The 20,097-nt window shown below is 43.8% G+C and overlaps 1 protein-coding gene across 3 annotated transcripts in view; it reads right to left on the bottom strand.

Annotated features, from left to right (window-relative positions):
• Nucleotides 1-3,160: 3,160 nt before the first annotated feature.
• PTPN12 (protein tyrosine phosphatase non-receptor type 12) overlaps nt 3,161-20,097 on the bottom strand; it is a 53,588-nt gene continuing 36,651 nt past the window's right edge. The window contains exons 9-19 of one of the 3 annotated variants that reach the window (XR_014492917.1): nt 19,938-20,004; nt 19,554-19,631; nt 19,351-19,449; nt 16,977-17,062; nt 13,099-14,081; nt 10,573-10,644; nt 9,704-9,795; nt 8,324-8,354; nt 6,228-6,365; nt 5,646-5,762; nt 4,023-4,036 (exon numbers count right to left, since the gene is read on the bottom strand). Coding sequence is in view for 2 of the 3 variants with exons in the window: in XM_083366262.1 (XP_083222388.1) it covers nt 3,975-4,036; nt 5,646-5,762; nt 8,324-8,354; nt 9,704-9,795; nt 10,573-10,644; nt 13,099-14,081; nt 16,977-17,062; nt 19,351-19,449; nt 19,554-19,631; nt 19,938-20,004 (1,687 nt within the window). In the remaining variant the exon portion in view is untranslated. Of the gene's footprint in view, nt 4,037-5,645; nt 5,763-6,227; nt 6,366-8,323; nt 8,355-9,703; nt 9,796-10,572; nt 10,645-13,098; nt 14,082-16,976; nt 17,063-19,350; nt 19,450-19,553; nt 19,632-19,937; nt 20,005-20,097 lie in introns of those variants that run through there. The other 2 variants (XM_083366262.1, XM_083366263.1) reach the window with 2 other exon arrangements.

Below are 20,097 nucleotides of genomic sequence, written 5' to 3'. Positions count from 1 at the left end.
CCTAGAACTAAGGAGAAATTTCCTTACGGTGAGAGCAATCAACCAATGGAATAGTTTGCCTTCAGAAGTTGTGGCTGCTCCATCACTGGAGGCTTTCAAAAAGAGACTGGACAACCATTTATCTGAAATAGTATCAGGACTCCTGCTCAAGCAGGGGATTGGACTAGAAGACCTCTTGAGGTCCCTTCCAACCCTATTATTCTATGTTCTATGACTTCCTGTTCTTGCTTTTCTTCCCAGGGGAAAAAGCCGTAGATGTTAACCACATTATTTGGTCCTGACCCAACCAGGGGTCCCTTGACATCTCCAGGTAATTAATGGTACCTGAGCGTTTGGGTAGAATATTACCCGATGAAGCCACTGTAGCAGCCCAAATGTTGAGGTTTAGAAGACACTTAAATGTTTGAAGTGAAGAATATACTGAAAATTTTCAAGGACCAAAAAAGTTAACTATAAACTTGAAGTTTTAGCTAGATAGAAATGTATTACATAAACAGTAGAACTAGTTTTAACAAGTTTTTCAAAAACTACTATCAGAACAAAAGTATTAACTGAAAAGTGAGACCTGACCTGGGGAATTAAGACGATCACATGAACATTTCCAGTATTTCTATTGGAAATCTGTCAGATGAATCTAGCATTCTATAATACAAAAGTTTTTGTTAACTGCATTACTGTGTGAAACTATAGGATAGAATTATGAAACTTTCACTGCAGGTGAAATTTGTTAAGATTTGTATTCATATTAATAAATTCAACATCAAGGAACGAGTTCTGAACCACCACTTTCCTCCAGACTGCAAAAACAACACACACAGGCATCATTTGAAAGTACCCCATTTATTTAAGATTGGAAATCCTATGTATAAACTGCATGGTCGAGCAACACCAATTCATCCAGGAACTATAATTAGCTTCCTGATGTGTTTATATAATAGTGCAGGTATTGCAACTGCTCAATATAATTTTATTCAACCTTCACAATCTAGAATTGTTCAAGTTCCTGTTATTCATTTTTTAAAAACTTGCCTTGGTTTTTGTTGCAAGATTAAAAGTTTATCTTAATGGTGTAATAACAGTATTAGCTAAATTTGTATTTCTGTTATATTTGCAGGAACTATTGGAACTCAGAATGCTTAAATAAAAGTTTTGTTTAAAAATAACCTTTTGAGGTTAAACGTTTTGAGGTTACCTTTGAAACTCAGAATGCGTTTTTAGAATAAGTACATAGAAGCATTTGAAAATAAGCATTGTAATTCATGAGAAGGCATAGATATGGAAGTAATTTTAATACTAAAACTCAAGGTTTTTATTGGTGCTTTTGAAAAGGCATATTGTTCTAAACACACAATCTCCATGATGGTATCTTTTAGTATGCTTCATATTTTAAAGAGAGTTGTAAGTATAATAGTGGATATTTCCAAACTGAGCTGTAGTCCCCATATAAAAATTTAGCAAACACTAGTTTTCCAGATTATTATCTCAGCATTCAAGGCAAATGGGAAAAAAGGGTTTTGACTGTTTAGGTTCTCTTTATCCAATTTTAGCACTTATGGGGAAAACAGATAACATGTTAAGTCATATTTAGGCAGAAATAATGGAAATTGAAAAGGGTTTGCAAACCTTTGTAATATATTCCTAATTTTTTTTAAAAAAATTTACTTGGAAAATTCAGGAAGAAGGATAGACTAAATTACCTTTACCTGGACTTTGGACAGTGCTAATAAAATTAGCATGTTACTATGACAGATGTATTATACCTGTGTGACAGTTTTTGAACTGTTCTAGAATATATTTTCCAAGGCAAGCAAGCAATGAATGTTTTTTTTAAAAACTCGCAACAATCAGTTGAAATATCAGTTGCTGGAAACGAGCTGCACTATTATAGCAGCAAATTGCAATTAAGGGAACCATGATCTCCCACCAGGTTTTGCTGGAGAGAAAAAAAGCACGTTAGCTTCAATACAAGAAACTTGAGGGGCAAAATCTACATTGTTTGGTCATAGCATATGTCATCTGCACCCAGATTGTAAGCACCCCCTTGATTTTCTGAAATGCGGCTTCCAGCCACATAAGACATTGCACACCCTGTATTAAAGGTAAAGGTTCCCCCGCACATGCGTGCTAGTCATTTCCAACTCTAGGGGCCGATGCTCATCTCCGTTTCAAAGCCGAAGAGCCAGGGCTTGTCCGAAGACATCTCCGTGGTCATGTGGCCGGCACGGCGCACAGAACGCTGTTACCTTCCCACCATAGTGGTCCCTATTTTTCTACTTGCATTTTTACGTGCTTTCGAACTGCTAGGTTGGCAGAAGCTGGGACGAGTAACAGGCGCTCACTGCTACGCGGCACTCGGGATTCGACCCACCAAACTTCAGATATTCGTCTATGTAGAACAGTTTAAGCCAGGCCATCCAGTGGCAAAACCATAACATTCCAATTTTTTTGTGTGTAAGAGATACATGCATACACATTGCTGGATATTTCAGTAAAATAATTAGCTTTGAATTAGGTTATTAACTGCATGTATTACACTATAGCAGACCAAAAATCAAATGAAAATGCCATCATATAGGAACTATACATGTTCCTAAAGAATTTGCCCGAGCATGGTAGTTCAATCAATGTAAGGGAAAAGGATGGCTTGCTAACCCAAGTAACAATTTTAGAAATCTTTACCATTATCTGTATTTTTTGAGAGTTGGCAGCCTTCAGAAATTGCCATGGGCTGTCAACTCTATTTAGGTACTTTAGTTTTAATTTGATATTCTTAGGGTGTGACCACTAGCATGCAAATCGAAGAGGGGCAGAAAAGGGACTTGGAGCAAAAATATTTTATAACTAGAAGGACATTTAAACCCAAGTCAGTAATGCTACTTTTAGAATATATATATGAATAATTAATTCATTTCTTGAAGAATCCCTACCATAAACTGAAAGTGGTAGGAGGTCTTTTGGGAATTTGACAGTGAAGATTGTCAAGAAAGAGTGATACAGTAAGAATTTTGGTACTTTCAAATTTTTACATAAAACTGTCTTAGGGAAAATATTTTACTAGTATTATTAGTCTATAATTTTAATCTGGATGATACTTACCAAGGCTTTTCTTTCAAAAATTCTAAAGATTTAAATTGAAATACAATATAAAGGTTAACTTAAAGGATTTTAAAATATTCTTTTACTGACAGTTCAAATATGTTGATAACACTAGTCTCTATAGGTAACTTGTTCATGCGAAAAAAATCTGGTCTTTCAAGGCACTTATGGAATATCAGTGACTAGATGAAAACCAGGACAAATTAGGATTGACAGTTGAAACAGTATATAATATAAAAATAACCTTTTGCTTACAATTTACAAAATGTATTACAATCTTCATCTCTGCTTTTCTGTAATTCTGAATGTGCACCCAACATTTTCTTTAAAAAAAATTATTTTCTAAAACATTAGGGCAAATAATTTACAAGGTACACAACTTTAGTTCATGCAGAGATTTCTTACACCTTCTGTTAATACTTTATGATTGCAGCTTTATCAAATTATATACCTGGTTTGCCCTATACATACACAAAATGTACATGGTAATCAAACATTTGCAAAAAAAAAAAAGTCCATAAACTCAATTTGTCAAAAGTTTCACCATATTAACATGTCTATAAACAGCGTTTTAACAGGTTTAAAAGACATTAAGGCAATAATACTTGAAGTAACAAACCATAAGTAATACTTTTTTTAAAAAAATGTAATAAGGCAGATTGATGGCCCCAGCAAAAAGTTAAGTTTGAAGTATAGAATCCACCATTTTGAATCTTTAACATTTGTGTAGTTGTATACAAAAGTGTACCATTGTGTAGCTATATGTACACTGATAGTTCCAAAAAAATAATAATAAAAGCGTTGGAATACTATGGATCTTGTTCAGTGGCACTTGAATTTTCCAGTATAATTTAATATGTGTCCGTCCGTTCTCGCTTTCATGTCCATTCTGAAGGAGGGTCTCTTGGTCCTTTTGGTTTTCCACAGCGGCTACCAAACCCTAAAGGAGAACAAATCCATTAAAGAAAGTACCTCACTAACAATTATATGCTTAGCTAAACGTTCACAACTTTTCACTATTGTAGCCAATTTAGCACGTGCTGCTACTGTACCAGCCTGCTACCGGCCCTGCAGAAAAGGCAGGGACAACCCCTTTTACAAGAAGGCAAGAGGTTTGAATTAAGCCTGCCAAATTTATGGATACAAAAGCAAACAAGACACGAACCATGAAACGAGCTATTCAAGCGGTTGCCTTCAGCAAACCAGCCCTCCCACGCATTCCCCTTTTACACAGTTCAGGGCATGGCTTCTCTCTGCTTCCTTCCGATGTGCCCCATTGCCTTCCTCTGTTTACTCCTGACTGACTGCCTCCTGCGTCGGGCGTCCTTGAACAGGGCCAGCTGTGGGTCATCTTCATCCACGCTGTCAGGCTCACACAGCTGGGTCTGTCGTGACCAGGTGGGAGGGGCCTGGCTGAGGGCTCTCATCAGCAACCTCTCCAACACACCCCCCCTCCTCCTCCTCCTCCTCTGAGTCATCCGACCCAACTGCCGAACCCACAGGCTGACCCTGAATCACAACAACGGTATAATTTTCAAAGAGCCACAGATAGGAGGTGTGGGAGACCTCACGAAACAACCCAAAGATCAAAGGAACGGAAGCAGCATAACCCAACACATCCCTTCACTAGAATTCTCTATGGGAAAGTCAGTAAATCCAACCCAAAATTCACACTGATGAGCATCAGCATTTTTGTCACAATGCCTACAGGGCACAGCGTAGCTTCAAAACTATACAATAAGATCATCCGAAGAAAAAGGTACATTTACTATTTGGAAAACATGAAAGACACTTGCTAAAAGGCAGTGAGTTCTAAAATTAAGCAAATGTTCCGTTTCTTGCTTAAACCACAGCCAGGTTAATTTCACTTTTATTATTTCTGATGGGAGGGAAACGTAAAACTTAAAATATTTTCCCCAACAGTCACCGATTCCCTAATAAAATTCCTGCTTGTAAGTTCTGCCTAAAAATAAATCATCTAAAAATCTGTGAATTTAGGATCTATGCTTAACATGGGCCCCATCCCCAAGAACATACAATCCGAGGGGCCAGCGTGATGCAGCTCTCTCGTTGCAAATAGGGCTTGATTGGCGGACCTCTCACACTTTTGAGGCCAATGAGAAAACACAGCACCGTTCAAATTGTGTAATACCAGAGGATGCCGGCCTTTCTGGGTTGACGGCCTGGTGGGAAAGGGAGGGACAGCCAGCTTTATGCGCACAGACGCAAGCGTCGGCTGTGAGCATGCGTGCTCCGCAAATGGGGCTGCTAGAGCCGGTGAGAGGCTTGCGGCTTGCCCAGTGCTGGCGAGAGACAGGTCAGTGTCAGCGAGAGACGGCTCGGGTAACGCTAGGACGAGATGAGCATGCGCACAGGTGCATGCGCACTGTCCAGCCACTCACGCAGCCCAGTGGCCACGGCCCGGTAGTGGCCTGCAGCCCATAGGTTGGGGACCTCTGGTGCAATGGACACAAACGCGGCTAATGCTATTTTTCATTACATTCTCCAGGGGTTAAAAAATTCAGGCAGAATAGTAATCAGCGCTTTACCAATATCTGTAGTCTCAATTGCAGTGTCTGGTGAGGGCTGTCCTTTAGGAGTTAGACTGGCAGAAGATGGTTGAGGTATTATATCAGCTGGAGATTTGTCTCCCAGCTCTGAGTTATCTGTAAGAAAAGAAACCATTAATAATGGGGCAGTTTTTCAAAGCCGAATGTTCATATCCAGATTCGTGGATCTACCATTCCAGATATTGCAGGGATCTAGATTTTAATATCTCGCTTGCGTGCAAGCAAAATTTTCTTACCTTAAAAAAAACCAACTCTTTTACTAGTAAGCGGGGGGGGGGGGGAGAGTAAAATTTAGTGCAAGTAAACAATGTAACTTGCTGAAAAATGTATCCCTTAGGTTGCAAAAATGCTTCCCTTTCTTACCAAGGAAAATTCTGGTGAATGAAAGCGAAGCGTTTCAAGCACCTCCTATATAATCTGACACGAGAAGCCATAAAATACCCAGAGCTTCTTGCAAGCAAAGCAGCATCTTTCCTCGCCGCAGCTACCATTTTTGCAATACTGAAAGGGTGGGTACGCTTGTGCACAAGAGACTTCAGTCGGAATAGAGCTGAAAGGCACCTTAAGAGGTCTTCTAGTCCACACGCCTGCTCAAGCAGGAGATCCCATACCATTTCCAATAGGTAGCGGTCCAGTTCTAGAGCAGTGGTTCCTGGGAGGCTGCAATGTCATCATGGGGGGGGGAGGTGTCCGTGAAGCCTTGAAGAAATGTTATGATTTAAATCTTAAAAGTCTTGGGGGTCCGGGGCCATGTTCCTTGGCCACAAAAGGTATTTAAAGGGGGTCCGTAGTGGAGAAAAGGTTGAGAACCACTGTTCTACAGCATTGCACTCATCTTTTTTTAAAAAAAAAAATCTTAAATTAGATCTCCTAGCTACCTCGAATGAACGTAATTTTCTATTTGTCAATGTACATTTCATAAATAGGGGTTTGGACTAAAAACACTTCCAAGGTCCCTTTCAACTCTTGTTATTCTATAAATAACGAGTAAACCAGTAGCACCGAATGAGTAGTGAACAGCAAAGCCTTCTAAAACCCGAACACAGTAGAAAGTCTGAGTGAAAGCTATTAATCTGAGCGTGGGAGACTCAAATCTTTCAGCTTTTTCCCGGTTCTCTTTTCTTGTTCTTTTGGAACATTCATTCATTCATTCATTCATTTATTTAATTTAATTTAATTTAATTTAATTTATATACCGCCCTATTCCCGTAGGACTCAGGGCGGTTTACAGGGAAAATTAAAATACATAACATACAAATTAAAAATCAGTTAAAACTATGATTAAATTACAGTCCCTGAAGTTAAACTAAAACCCAATTAAATTAAATTACGGTAGTTAAAACCCCTCAGTCTGGGCCAAACAGCTCGAAGAACCAGGTTTTCAAGTCCCGGTGAAATGAGCGAAGGTCGGGGGCAGTCCTGAGCTCCGTGGGAAGTTGGTTCCATAGGGCCGGTGCGCCCACAGAGAACGCCCTTCCCCTGGGAATAACCCGCCGGCATTCCTTAACCGGCGGTACCCTGAGAAGGCCCTCCCTGTGGGAGCGCACAGGATGGGAAGTTGATGCCGGCAGCAGGTGTTCCCTTAGATAATCCGGACTCAAGCCATTTAGGGCTTTATAGGTCATTACCAGCACCTTGAATTTGAGTTTCAGTTCTTTGGTATCATAGTAGAATGATAACCTAGAGCAGGGATGCCAAACTTGCAATGTCACAGGATGTATGGCGACTTTTTTTCCATTGCCGGCAACGCGGCGGGCGCAGTTTCGGTATGACGCATCTGGCCTGCGGGCCAGCAGTTTAACACCCCTGACCTAAGAGCTTTTTTTTTTTTCCTTCTTTAGTCTGTAGTTTAGTACAGACTTACCAAATGTGCACTTTAATGAAATAAGTAAACTCATTTGCAAGGATTCTTGGCTACAGCCTCAATTTTTTGTGATGCATTTTAAAACATTCTGGCAAAAGTGCTTTTAAGAATAAGCCGTTTGGGGAAAGTATTGTTAAATGAGTTAAAGCTGAGTGCAATACTGTAAAATTGCAAGCTCCTGCAGGGAAAAAAAAAGTAAAACTAGAAAATGGAGAAACTAAAGAAAATGGAAATAATTTGACTGCTTCTACTCCTTTAATATATTCTGGTTGTTTTCCCCAAATCTTGGGTTGGGGGGGGCGCTTATTGGATATATTGTTGTTATTATTATTATTTTAACATACAGTAACTGAATTTCATCTTGCTTTGGTCTATATTGGATATTTATGGTAATATATTGTGAGGTGCCAAGAGTCATTTGGAGTTGGGTGGTAAAATAATTTGAAAACACTCACTCACCCTCTTCATTGGCCTATCACAATCTAACTGTTTGCCCCTTACAGGCAGTTACTGTTTATAACCGAGATTCCTAACCAAACCAACATACGGTAAGTAACTGCACTGCTTAGGCAATATTTCTTTAGCTTCCATTCACAGTTCCTAGAGGTTCACCCAGGAAAGGCTTAACAATTAGTAACAGCAGTTTTCCTTTCCATGTATAAGTGGAAATGCTTTCTATTTATGCACCAGAGTTGATTTCATATAGTTCCGTGGTTATACAATTCCCAACCCACAACAGTCTGAATTGAATCTGATTAGCGAATTGTATTCTTTAAGCTCTTGGCCGGCTTACCAAGCTGTGAAGACTCAGTGATTTTCATTCCCTGTTAACATAAAAATACATATAAGAATTGTGGTTTCACGTAAGAGAGCTAAATGCACATACTGGAATCATAAGCATTATATACTCCGAAATAAGAGAATCTCCACGGCTCAGCATTGAACTACGGAGTTCCTGGTGCTCTCTGAATTCGGTTATTTGCAGATGTTTTGTTATCTAACTAGGTAAAAGAGGAGAAGAAGAGTCTTGGTGGCGCAGAGGTTAGAATGAAGTATTGCAGGCTAATTCTGCCGACTGCCAGCAGTTCGTTTCTGACCGGCTCAAGGTTGACTCGGCTTGTATGAGTAAGTGTGGGGTTTGCTCTCTGTTTCTATAGCTTCTCCTGCCTATTCATTAAACAGGAAGCACACTTAACTTACGCTGGTGATATTACCTAGTTGGATAATGAAACATCTGCAAAAAAAAGTTAAAGTACCTGTAAACAAAGTAGAATTAAAATAAAGCAGCTATTCCATATCCTTGCCCTCATTGTTGAGCAAACTGATGGGTGGATATCTAAGATCAAAGCTATCATAAAGTGCTTTAATGGCTAGTGTGTGCTGGGCTTCAGGGTTAGTGACCATGATCCCCAACATTTTGGACACCAGGGACCGGTTCTGTGGAGAAAGCTTTTTCCACGAGCTGGAGAGTCCGTGGTTTTGTGTGCCACCTGCAACCCACGGATGGGGCTTTGTTAGTGCGGACCGGTTGCTGGCATGCCGCGGCCCGGTACCAGTCCACAGACCAGAGGTTGGGGACCCCTGATCTAGAAAAGAGATTTCAAGACCCTTGGCTCTAAAGACAGTAGCCTAGTCAGTTTCCTGTGATGGTTGCAGACACAGCTGCTGGCAAAACATCTGGAAATCTGTTTCTTAGACCTGAGTCAACATTGAAGCTCAACACAGCTCAACATGAAAACTACCTTTTATCCTATCATCACTGGATTAAAGGTGCAGTAATCCTAACTCGGCTCTGTTCTGTCCTTTCACCCAAAAACACTTAAAGTTTGGTTCAAAGAGTTGAGGGAGCTTCTTGAAGAATAAGAGGAAGGACAGACTATGCTCTCATTCCATTTATGAGGTTCAGAACCACGTAGTAATTATTTATTATTCCACAAAGGACATATTCAGTCTCTGCTGTCTATAATTACCCACAACAAAATTCCGCAGCTAACATACTACTAAGGAATTCATAAATCAAGTGATCACTTAGGAAGCGGCCAAATAACATTTATACACACACACACACACACACACACACACACACACACACACACACAGCATATTCCCAAAGGCCATTATCAGTATCTTATTCATATGCTGTGTGTTTCTTTCTCTGTATTATCGTACTTACTGTACATTTTGGTTGCTCAGAGGTGTTCTGGTCTTGTAACAAATTCCATTCAGCCGACTGTTGAAGAGCAGGACTTTTTGACAAAGCCGTGACTGGAAATTTTTTTTAAAAACAAAACAAAACAAAACCATATTATTTCTAAAAGAAGTAACCTCCATAAAACATTAGCGGTTGCATTTTTAAAACTAAACAAAGCTGCAGTGGGGAGACCAGATATTTTATTTATTTTATTTTTATTCCATTTATATCCTGCCCTTCTCCGAAGACTCAGGGCGGCTTACAAGCTTAGCAGTAGCCTTCATTCTATGTATATGCCTGCTTATTAGGGCTTCCACACACACCCCAAGCGGCATTATTACAAAGTCAGCTTAATTGCCCCCAACAATCTGGGTCCTCATTTTACCTACCTCAGAAGGATGGAAGGCTGAGTCAACCTTGAGCCTGGTGGGACTCGAACCTGAACTAATTGCAGGCAGCTGGTGTTACTTAAGGAGGCATTAGCCCACTGCTCCACCAAGGCTATGGAACTCTGCTTTCTAATTCAACTTTTCCAGCTCCGTAGCTGCAGGGAAGGCTCCATTAGCTGGACCAAGAGAGACTGTTTAACGCAGAGGTCTTCCAACTTGGCCCTTTTGTGACTTGTGGACTTCAACTCCCAGAATTCCTCCGTCAGTCACAAAAGCGCCAAGTTGGAAGACCCCTGGTTTAGCAGAAGGAGCCTCAAAAAGGAATCCACATGCGATCTATTCGACAGAAGCGACAACCCAGCCACCGAAATAAGCCAATAGGCAAAGGGCCATTTCCCCCTTGACTATTTGACCCCAGTCCTGCATTGTGTACCTGCGCTCCCAGTGCAAGATAAAACTCACCCTGTTGACTTGCTAGCACAAGCAATTCCAGCGTTCTTTCGGGCAAGGTGGGGGAAAAGTCATCATTTGCACCTGCGTTCGAGTTGAACACACACACACACACAAAAAAACAACAACGTGTCAAGTGAGCAGGACGGCCAGGAAACCTTAGGTCAGATCGCCTAAATATTTTAAGTAAGGGATTCTATAACGTACCAAGGAAACGAACTTGAGAACAGCGGTTTCCCCAACTTTTCCGGCTGGGTGGACAGGCAAAAAGTGGGGGCGGGCATGGCGGGGGGAAAGAGGAGAAAGGAGATGGTTCCATGTGAGCAGCAAGCGTGCGCAGCTCTATTGGGTGCAAGCGAAGCGCCCGCCACTTGCGCAGCCCGGTTCCGAATCCCCCGTCGCCAGTCTCACAGGCATTAAGCTCAATTCGCAAACCGGCAAAAGCGGAGCTATTCCACAGGGTCACCGGTAGTTAAAAGCTACGTGGCTGGCTACAACCCAGAGCTGGCGCATCTAGTCGTGCTATTTTTTTCAAATTGTTTTTTGATTTCACAGTTCACGATTGCGGACAGTTTTTGCCGTTACGAAGCGCAACGAGTTACCCGACGTGGGGACAGGCTGACCAGATTTAGTCTTTTTTATATACTAGTGGCTAACGTGGACGTTGCTTATCTCTAGCCGCTCAGGGGTAGGCAGCCTTGGCTCTTTTACGACTCGTGGACTTCAACTCCCAGAATTCCTGAGCCAGCATGGCTCAGCTTGGAAACCTCTCCCTTTTCTCTCGGCGTGGCTGGCTAAGGAATTCTGGGAGTTGAAGTCCACGAGTCATAAAGCGGCCTAGGCCTAGGGCAGGGGTAGGCAACCTTGGCTCTTTTATGACTCGTGGACTTCAACTCCCAGAATTCCTGAGCCAGCATGGCTCAGCTTGGAAACCTCTCCCTTTTCTCTCAGCGTGGCTGGCTCAGGAATTCTGGGAGTTGAAGTCCACAAGTCATAAAGCGGCCTAGGCCTAGGCCAGGGGTAGGCAGCCTTGGCTCTTTTACGACTCGTGGACTTCAACTCCCAGAATTCCTGAGCCAGCATGGCTCATCTTGGAAACCTCTCCCTTTCCCCTCAGCGTGGCTGGCTCAGGAATTCTGGGAGTTGAAGTCCACAAGTCATAAAGCGGCCTAAGCCTAGGCCAGGGGTAGGCAACCTTGGCTCTTTTATGACTCGTGGACTTCAACTCCCAGAATTCCTGAGCCAGCTACGCTGAGGGGAAAGGCAGAGGTTTCCAAGATGAGCCATGCTGGCTCAGGAATTCTGGGAGTTGAAGTCCACAAGTCATGAAGGGGCCATAGTTTCCCCCATGCTGGCTCAGGAATTCTGGGAGTTGAAGTCCACGAGTCATAAAGCGGCCTAGGCCTAGGCCAGGGGTAGGCAACCTTGGCTCTTTTATGACTCGTGGACTTCAACTCCCAGAATTCCTGAGCCAGCCTGGCTCAGCTTGGAAACCTCTCCCTTTCCCCTCAGCATGGCTGGCTCAGGAATTCTGGGAGTTGAAGTCCATGAGTCATAAAAGAGCCAAGGTTGCCTACCCCTGCTCTAGCTGAATGGTATGTAGATGTTGTTTATCCCTATGTGCCTGCTGATGGCTGACTTGTCTCAACAAGCCCAAAGAGGAAACAGACCCAAAACACCTCCTCCCCAGCAATCAACACCCAGATGATTAGAGATTACCACCAAGATTAACACCAGCCCAGTGGTGGCGGACCTATGGCCCTCTCTGTGGGCATGCGTGCCGTCGCCCAAGCCCCGCCTCCCCCTGCGGCCCCCTCACCAGCAGCCCCCCCAGAAAAGAGTCACCCCTGGGCGTGGCCCGCGGGGAGCAGCGCAGCCAAGGACATGGCAGCTGGGCAGCGGAGACAAGACTCCGCCCTCGTGCCCCGTCACGCGCAGTTGATGCTGCGGGGCACGGCGGGAGGGGGGCGCGTGACTGTCATGGCTCTGCAGGCCCGCCTGGGCAATCTGCCGCGGCGGGCCTTGGACGTGGTGGGTGGCCCCGCGGGAGGCGGGGAAGCAACAAATCCACAAGTAAACAAGAAACTACCAATTCAAACCAACAGTAAACGAACAGCCTAGTCAAGGAACCAGCAAGAATACTCCCAGCTGGGGAGAAAGGAAAGCCACTAGTGCAGAAGCCCCCAACCTTTTGGGCACCAGGGATCGGTTCCGCGGAGAGAGGTTTTTCCACGGAATGGAGGGGGCATGGTTTCGCGTGCTGCCCGCATCCCACGGATGGGGGGTTCACGTTTGCGCGTGTTTCTGGCATGCCACGGACCGGAGGTTCGGGATCCCTGCACTAGTATAAAAACAGCAAACTCCATTCCCCTCCAGCACTGATAACGTTACCTAGTTTGGTAACGAAACGTCTGCGAGAAAACCACCCTGCACGGAGAGACGCCAAGGGCCCCACTTCCCGCTGTGCGCAATTTGCTCTCGTTTCTTTTCTCGTCGTCTTTCCTAATTCGTAAAAAATAAAATGTAGCGCAAGCTTACCTTTATCGGATTCGGAATGCATTGGGACCGGGTTGTCCTGCTTCGCGATGGACATCGGCCATACTTTTCTAGCCGAAACGTTTTCTGCATTAGTAGCTGCGGAAACTGTGGCACTCGCCACGGAAATGTTACACGGGCTGGGCACCACGTGCCCCTCACAGTTTCTCTCGTCCGTATCGGAATCGTCCGAGTGCAGAGGATTGGTGAAACACAGGGGCGCTCTGACAGGGAGCGGGCCACTGGGGCAATGAACTGCTGGTTCACTGGGAGGGGGGCCCGTTTGCGCTGGCACGGCCGAGTCCACATGCAGATTTTTGACTTCGTGACACAGAACAGGTAAAGAGGCCTCCTCGGAGAGGGGCCGCTCGTGTTTAGCCTCTTCTAAGGACCACATGGCGTGTCCCTTCTCCTTATGAAGGGGCAAACAGTCTGGCCTTTCCAGCGCATCGGGAGTTGTCACGAGACCCTGATGTCCTTCCGGAGAGGAGATTGCGACCGGAGTAACTGGCTGCAGGTCGCATTCGATGCAAGGGTTCTGTACAGTCTCCATAGGGGCATCACCGGAGCCGCACTCCTGTGGTTTGGAGGTCACCTCCGCTGTGCCGGGCGGGGGGCACGTTTTGATTTTAAGCGCGTTGCCCCGACTTAGAACGGGGTTTCCATCAAAGCTCCGTGGGCCTTCCTGGAGGGGCACTTTCTTAATTTCGAAACTCAAGTTGTGCTCCAGCTTTTTATCGGCAGGATCTGACGATTCGGGCTTCCCTGAATATTCCCTGGATTTACCGTAATTGTCGTTGAGGTCGGTCGACTGCTGCGAAGACACCATGTGCAAAACGGGCTTGGGGTGATATCGGTCGTTGTCTTGCCAAACAGTTGTCACGGTTGGGTAGGCCGAAGGAGGCGATGGGGTTAGAATGGGTGGGACCGGGTGGGGCTCTGGGGCCTGCAAGATTTCTTCTTTTACATCTCCCTCAACCAGGCAACTAAAAACAATCATGAGAACAGGGTAATGAGTGTTTCAGATGCACAGACCCACGCATGGAGGAGATAAAACAGATTAGAGCACGCAGGCTAATTTTGCCTGCTGCCTGGAGTTTGATCCTGACCAGCTCCAGGGTGATTCAGCCTTCCGTCCTTCTCAGGTCGGTAAAATGAGGACCCAGATTGTTGGGGGCCACAGGCTGACTTGCAAACCACTTAAGAGGGGGCCGTAAAGCAGAGTGAAATGGTATATAAGGCTAAATGCTATAGGAAGGAAGGAAGGAAGGAAGGAAGGAAGGAAGGAAGGAAGGAAGGAAGGAAGGAAGGAAGGAAGGAAGGAAGGAAGGAAGGAAGGAAGGAAGGGAGAAAGAAAGCAGAGGAAGAGAGGGAGGGAGGAAGGAGAAGGAGAGGAAGGTAGGGAGAAAGAAGGGAGGGGAGAAAGAGGAGAGCAGAGGAAGAGAGGAAGGAAGGAGGGAGAGAGGGAGGGAAGAAGTTGGAAGGGGAGAGGAAAGGAGAGGAGAGCAGAGGAAGAGAGGGAGGGAGGGAGGGAGGAAGGACCCAGGAGGTGCAGTGGTTAGAATGCAGCATTGCAGGCTAATTCTGCCAACTGCCAGGAGTTCGATCCTGAGTTGAAGTCCACACGTCATAAAAGGACCAAGTTTAAAGAACTTTGCAATACACTGTGAAAAAAAGAAAAAGATGGATCTTGTTGCCTTTGGGAATTACCAAGATCCATTTGCTTCCTCTGGATATTTTCATTTTAGTTTTACAGTCAGCCAAAAAGTAATACTGTGTAGTGGCAGACTTTAAAGTATCTATTCGGTGGGAATAACTAAAGAGCATAGAATAGTAGGGTTGGAAGGGACCTCGGGGGGAGGGGTCTTCTAGTCCAGTCCCCATTTAGCCTGTTTCCTTTCGTTTTCCAAATGGTTCGCTGGAAACTAATTGTTCGTTTTTGTTCTTCTGCCATGTCTATTTGTTTCGTCTATTTTTATTGTCCCAACTCTCACTTTTTAAATCGTTTGTAAGCCACCCGGAGTCACCGGGAGTCCGGGGGCATATCAATGCAATTAATTTAATATGACAAAGCTATTGGATTCCACGTTAACTCTCGGTCAACGGAACAGGCCTCTCTGCACACTGAGTCAGCTCATGTCCCAGAAGTCTGCAGATCTCCCCAGGATCGACTAGGACCGAGTTCGGACAAATCTCCCAAATTCATCCTGCGTGGCAATCCACCAAGAAATCCCAGAATCCTAGGAAGCTGGAAAAACCATGCCAGGAGGTGGCCACAGCGCGCCATCTCTGTACTCAGCAGGGACCATCCCTAGCCCTGCTGTCACTTCACTGGAATCAACTCCAGGCAAATTGTCACCGTCGTCATCTTATGCACGTGGTCCTCGGCTTACGACCACAATTGTGCCCCAAATTCCTGTCGCTAAATGAGACATTTGTTCAGGGAGCTTTGCCCTGTTTTGCGGCTTTCCTTGCCCCAGTGGCCAAGGGAACCGCTGCATTTAAGTTAGCGACCCTGAATCTGGCTTCCCCCATTGACTCTGTTTGTCAGGTCGCAAAACGGGATCGCATGACACACACCCCCGGGATGCTGCAACCATCATAAATACGAGTCCGTTGCCAAGTGTCTGAATTTTGACCCCGTGAACCTCCGGGGGAGGGAATGCTGCAACGGCCGTATGTGTGGAAAACGGTCATTAAGTCACTTTTTTTTTTAGTGTTGTAACTTCGAACGGTCCCTAAACAAACTGGGAAAAAGCGAATTATTTTGATTAGGGGCTTTATCCATTAGATCCGTGGTGGCGAACCTATGGCACAGGTGCCCCAGGTGGCACGCGGAGTCCTCTCTGTGGGCACGCGCGCCGTTGCCCCAGTCCTAGGCCTTCAGCTGGGTTTTATAAAACCTTTTCGCTTTAGGCTTCCGCCACCGTGTGCCAAAAAAAAAAGGTTCAATCAATCAATTTCAACTTCTCGCGGGGAAAAAAAAAGATCTCGCAAAGTTGGAATTGATGGAACTGTTCTGTACCAGCCCGCTCCCGGCCCTGCAGAAAAGGCAGGGACAACCCCTTTACAACCGGCAAGAGGCTGGAATACGCCTGCCAAATTTATAGCTACAAAAACAAAGAAGACATGAACCAAGAAACAGGAGCTTTAAGAAACATGAACCATCCGAGCGGTTGCCTTCAGCAAACCAGCCCTCCCCACACATTCCCCTTATATAGAGTTCAGGGCGTGGCTTCTCTCTGCCTCCTTCCGAGAAGCCCCATTGCCTTCCTCTGTTTACTCCTAATTGACTGCCTCCTGCGTCGGGCGTCCTTGAACAGGGCCAGCTGTGGGTCATCTTCATCCACACTGTCAGGCTCACACAGCTGGGTCTCCGTGGTGACCAAGTGGGAGGGGCCTGGCTGAGGGCTCTCATCAGCAAGATCTTCAACCCCCTCAGCAAGGTCTTCAACACCCCCCTCCTCCTCCTCTGAGTCGTCCGACCCAACTGCCGAACCATCTAAAAGGTTCGCCATCGCTGCGCAAGATAGATTAGAGGTGGTTGAAATGGCTAGTTGATAATATTTTGTGAAAGCAAAAAAGTTGAGGTCTGAAGTCGATATACTCTATTGCACCAAAGGAAGTCTGGAAGTCAATGCCTTTTTTTTTTCCTCCCCCCCCTCCGCTCTTACCTTCCTGCCTCGTTTTAATAAAAGCTACTCTGAGTCCCCCCGCCTCCTTGCTTGCCTGGGTGTTTCCGAACAAATCTGCTGGCGTGTTCCTCTTTTTCCATCCCCAGAACAACACCTGAATTACGTTTATGCGGCTGAATGGAAAATGAAGGAATCCACATTGAAGGGATTGCTAATGATTTGCCAAGAGGTGGCTCCACAACATACCTGCGTATCCGAGGGGGCTTGGGAGGAGGGGAATCGTGTTTCTCTGGGTCTGCAGAGCTGACGGCGTTCTCTGCGCTGCCTTCCTTCTGTCCAAGGAATAAAGAGACGGAGGGGAATTTTATTCAATTTTTATTAAAGCGCCTCCCCCACCACCGCAAGCAGAAAATTAAATTAAACCTTCTAGAAACAAAACAAGAATGCAAAGTTACGGAAACCTGAGCTTATCTTTGATGTGTTCCTTTACTAGCGTTTTACGCCGCCCATCTCCGCACAAGGTGATTCTGGGCAGCATAAAAATAAAGCTGAATGCAAGCTGCCCTCAACGTAGCGAAGTTCGTTTAGTGAACCGTTCAAAGTTACAACGGCACTAATGAGTTATGACTGCTTTTCACACTTGCAACCCTTGCGGCATCCCCCTATGGTCACGTGATCAAAATTCAGAGGCTCGGAAACTGGCATGTACTCCTGACGGTTGTAGTGTCGTGGGGTCAAGTGATTGCGACAATCAAAGTCAAAGCCAGATCCGCTTAACACCCAGGTTCCTAAGCTAACAACTGCAGTGATTCACTTAACGAACTGTGGCAAGAAAAGTCGTAAAGTGGGGCAAAATTCACTTGACAACTGAAACAATGTGGCCTAACAGATGGAGTACTTACTATATGACCAAATACTTGTTTGGATAGGGTTAAAAGAATAAATTTTGGATACGGATGGGTTTTATAATAAGAGAAATGTCACATATAAGTAGCATAGTATTTTTTTTTTTATGATAAGGGAAACGTAAAATATTGGGACGATTTAAATATAGGAAATGTTTTGGATATTTAAATGTAATCAATCTTGAGAAAATTATAATTGATAAGAAATGTTTTGATTGCTGAGGGAAAATTAAGCTTAAATAACTGTGAGAACAGGACTTTTAGCGATTAATGTAAGATTATTATTTTTTTGCAAATGCAATTGTGAAATAAGCTGATTAGAAAAGACGCTACATGTTGACGTTATTGTTATTCATATAAATACTAGAAAAATCTTTATATTCAACTTTATATGTATTTAAAATACTAAGAAGAAGAGAGGATCAAGGAAAGGTATTTCTAGCTAATATGTTGATTGTGAAATCACAGAAATTAACTATTCTTGGTCGCTGTGAAATATATGAACCCAGACAACACTAAAGATTGTTCATGTTAAAAAAAATCAATAAAATATATTTTTAAAAAAATATAAAGAAATTTTAGTCAAGGACTACCTGTATGTTTCACATTATTTTTCTAACAAGAAGCAAAATGATTTCACAATGCAGAAGCAGCATGATGAGACAGGAGAATGCTAGAAAACGGTGCTTAGGGGTTGTTGTTTTTATTCAAAAGTACTGACATTAAAGCATGTCATGGGAAATTTCAGCATGGCACAAACGTATTAACTTATGACTAAAGCGTGAGAAGCCTTCATCAGAGTCCAAGTGTTCATGTCTGAGACTAGAGAAATTCAGAAGCTTTTAAGAACTCATTTATGTGGTCACTCGTAAGTCAGTTTCAGTTTGCAAACCAACGCTTTGTCTGCCTGTGGTTACTTTGCTCCAGTTACTCACTGAAATTGGATATTGCACAACTGCCTTTGAAACGGCTGATGTCTAGAAATAAAATGTGTCTAAGAAATTTGAGCAAAGGCAGGTAAAATGAGACAGACCAGAACAGACCCTACAATTACAGTGTGCCCCGGTATGTGTGTTTTGAACTTTGTTCTGGATAGGATGGATTTACTATTTGTCGAAAATTGAAAACTGGCACCCAGGCAGCGACTGCAGAAGTCAGACCCAGTTTTATTTTGACTTACTCAATACAAAGTACAAATTAAAGATTGTACCAAGTATCAAGGCCAGTTCCGATTAATAGGTTATGTACAAGAGGCCTTCAAAACAAAGCTAGTAAAGTGAAGTAGGTTGGGTGATCTAAATCAGGGGTCTCCCCAACTTGGAAAACTTTCAGATTTGTGGACTTTCAACTGCCAGAATTCCTGGCTGGGGATGTTACTTAGCGCTGGCTAGGTCAGTATCAAAACCTTGGTGTCTCAGAAGTGTCACATACACAATTGCTGCAGACCGAGTTCAAAAGAGCCCGTGTGGGGAATTTTAACAAGAAAAGTCGAAAGAGAAAAAGAGAAAATAATGGTAGCATTCTGCAGGGCTTAAGATTGTGATTAAACTGGGTCCAACGCAGCTGGAAGTTGATTTGTGCACTCACAGTATTTTCAAAAGCTGCTAACCGGGAAAGGAAACGAGGCTAAAACAGAGCAAAGGTAATTCAACTCGTGGAAATGATACGGTTTCAAAATATTTAAAATAAACAAAACTATGACTTAAGCCACATACCAATCCGTCTGCAATTTTCCAGGCTGCACAGCTCTCGTATTTTTGCAACTGTTTCTCAAATAACTGTGCTATGGCTCTATGAACAAGTTCATACTGTTCCTAGGTGCGTGGGATAAAGACAAGGATTAATTTAGCTCATTGGAATAGACGCTGTTCCCCCCACCGAAATCCTTTACACCGCATCGTTCTGAAGACAAGATTACCTTAGTCTGCACAGCAGAATGCCTTTGAGTCCTCATTTCTTGAATTAAATTAAATACATTGAATTCCTCTGGAATTTTCTGCAACAGAAAAACGAGCAATGGATTTTTCCACGGGAGAAACTTAATTTCAAACGTTCTCTATAATACATTTTACAAACTGCTTAATTTTTCATTTTTTTTGCTGTGTTGCAACACTCTACACTTCAACAATTAAAACTGCCTTTCCTTTCTTCCCCGACAGCAGTAAGCCATCTGCTTTTTCTCCAAATTATCTTTCAGTTTCGCTGATGGCAGTTCAACTGATTATTTCTTCTATAAAGCTCTAATCACTTGCATAAGATGACCTAGTTTTTCAGCAAGTCGATTGCTCTAAATCCTCCTTACCCCGGCTTTCAACAAATTCCATGTGTAATCTATCGCACAGATGGCTCCAGTTCGTCCACATCCTGCGCTGTGTAACACAAAAAGAAAAAGGAGACACACACAGTTTGTGGAAAGCAGATTTAAATAAAACTCCACATGTTCATTTTGTAAACATGCTGCA

This window comes from Vipera ursinii, assembly GCF_947247035.1.
Source record: "Vipera ursinii genome assembly, chromosome: 6".
In the NCBI taxonomy this organism is placed as follows: Eukaryota; Metazoa; Chordata; class Lepidosauria; order Squamata; family Viperidae; genus Vipera; species Vipera ursinii.
The sequence above is the reverse complement of the archived record's forward strand: the minus strand, read 5'-3'. Positions and strand labels throughout refer to the sequence as shown.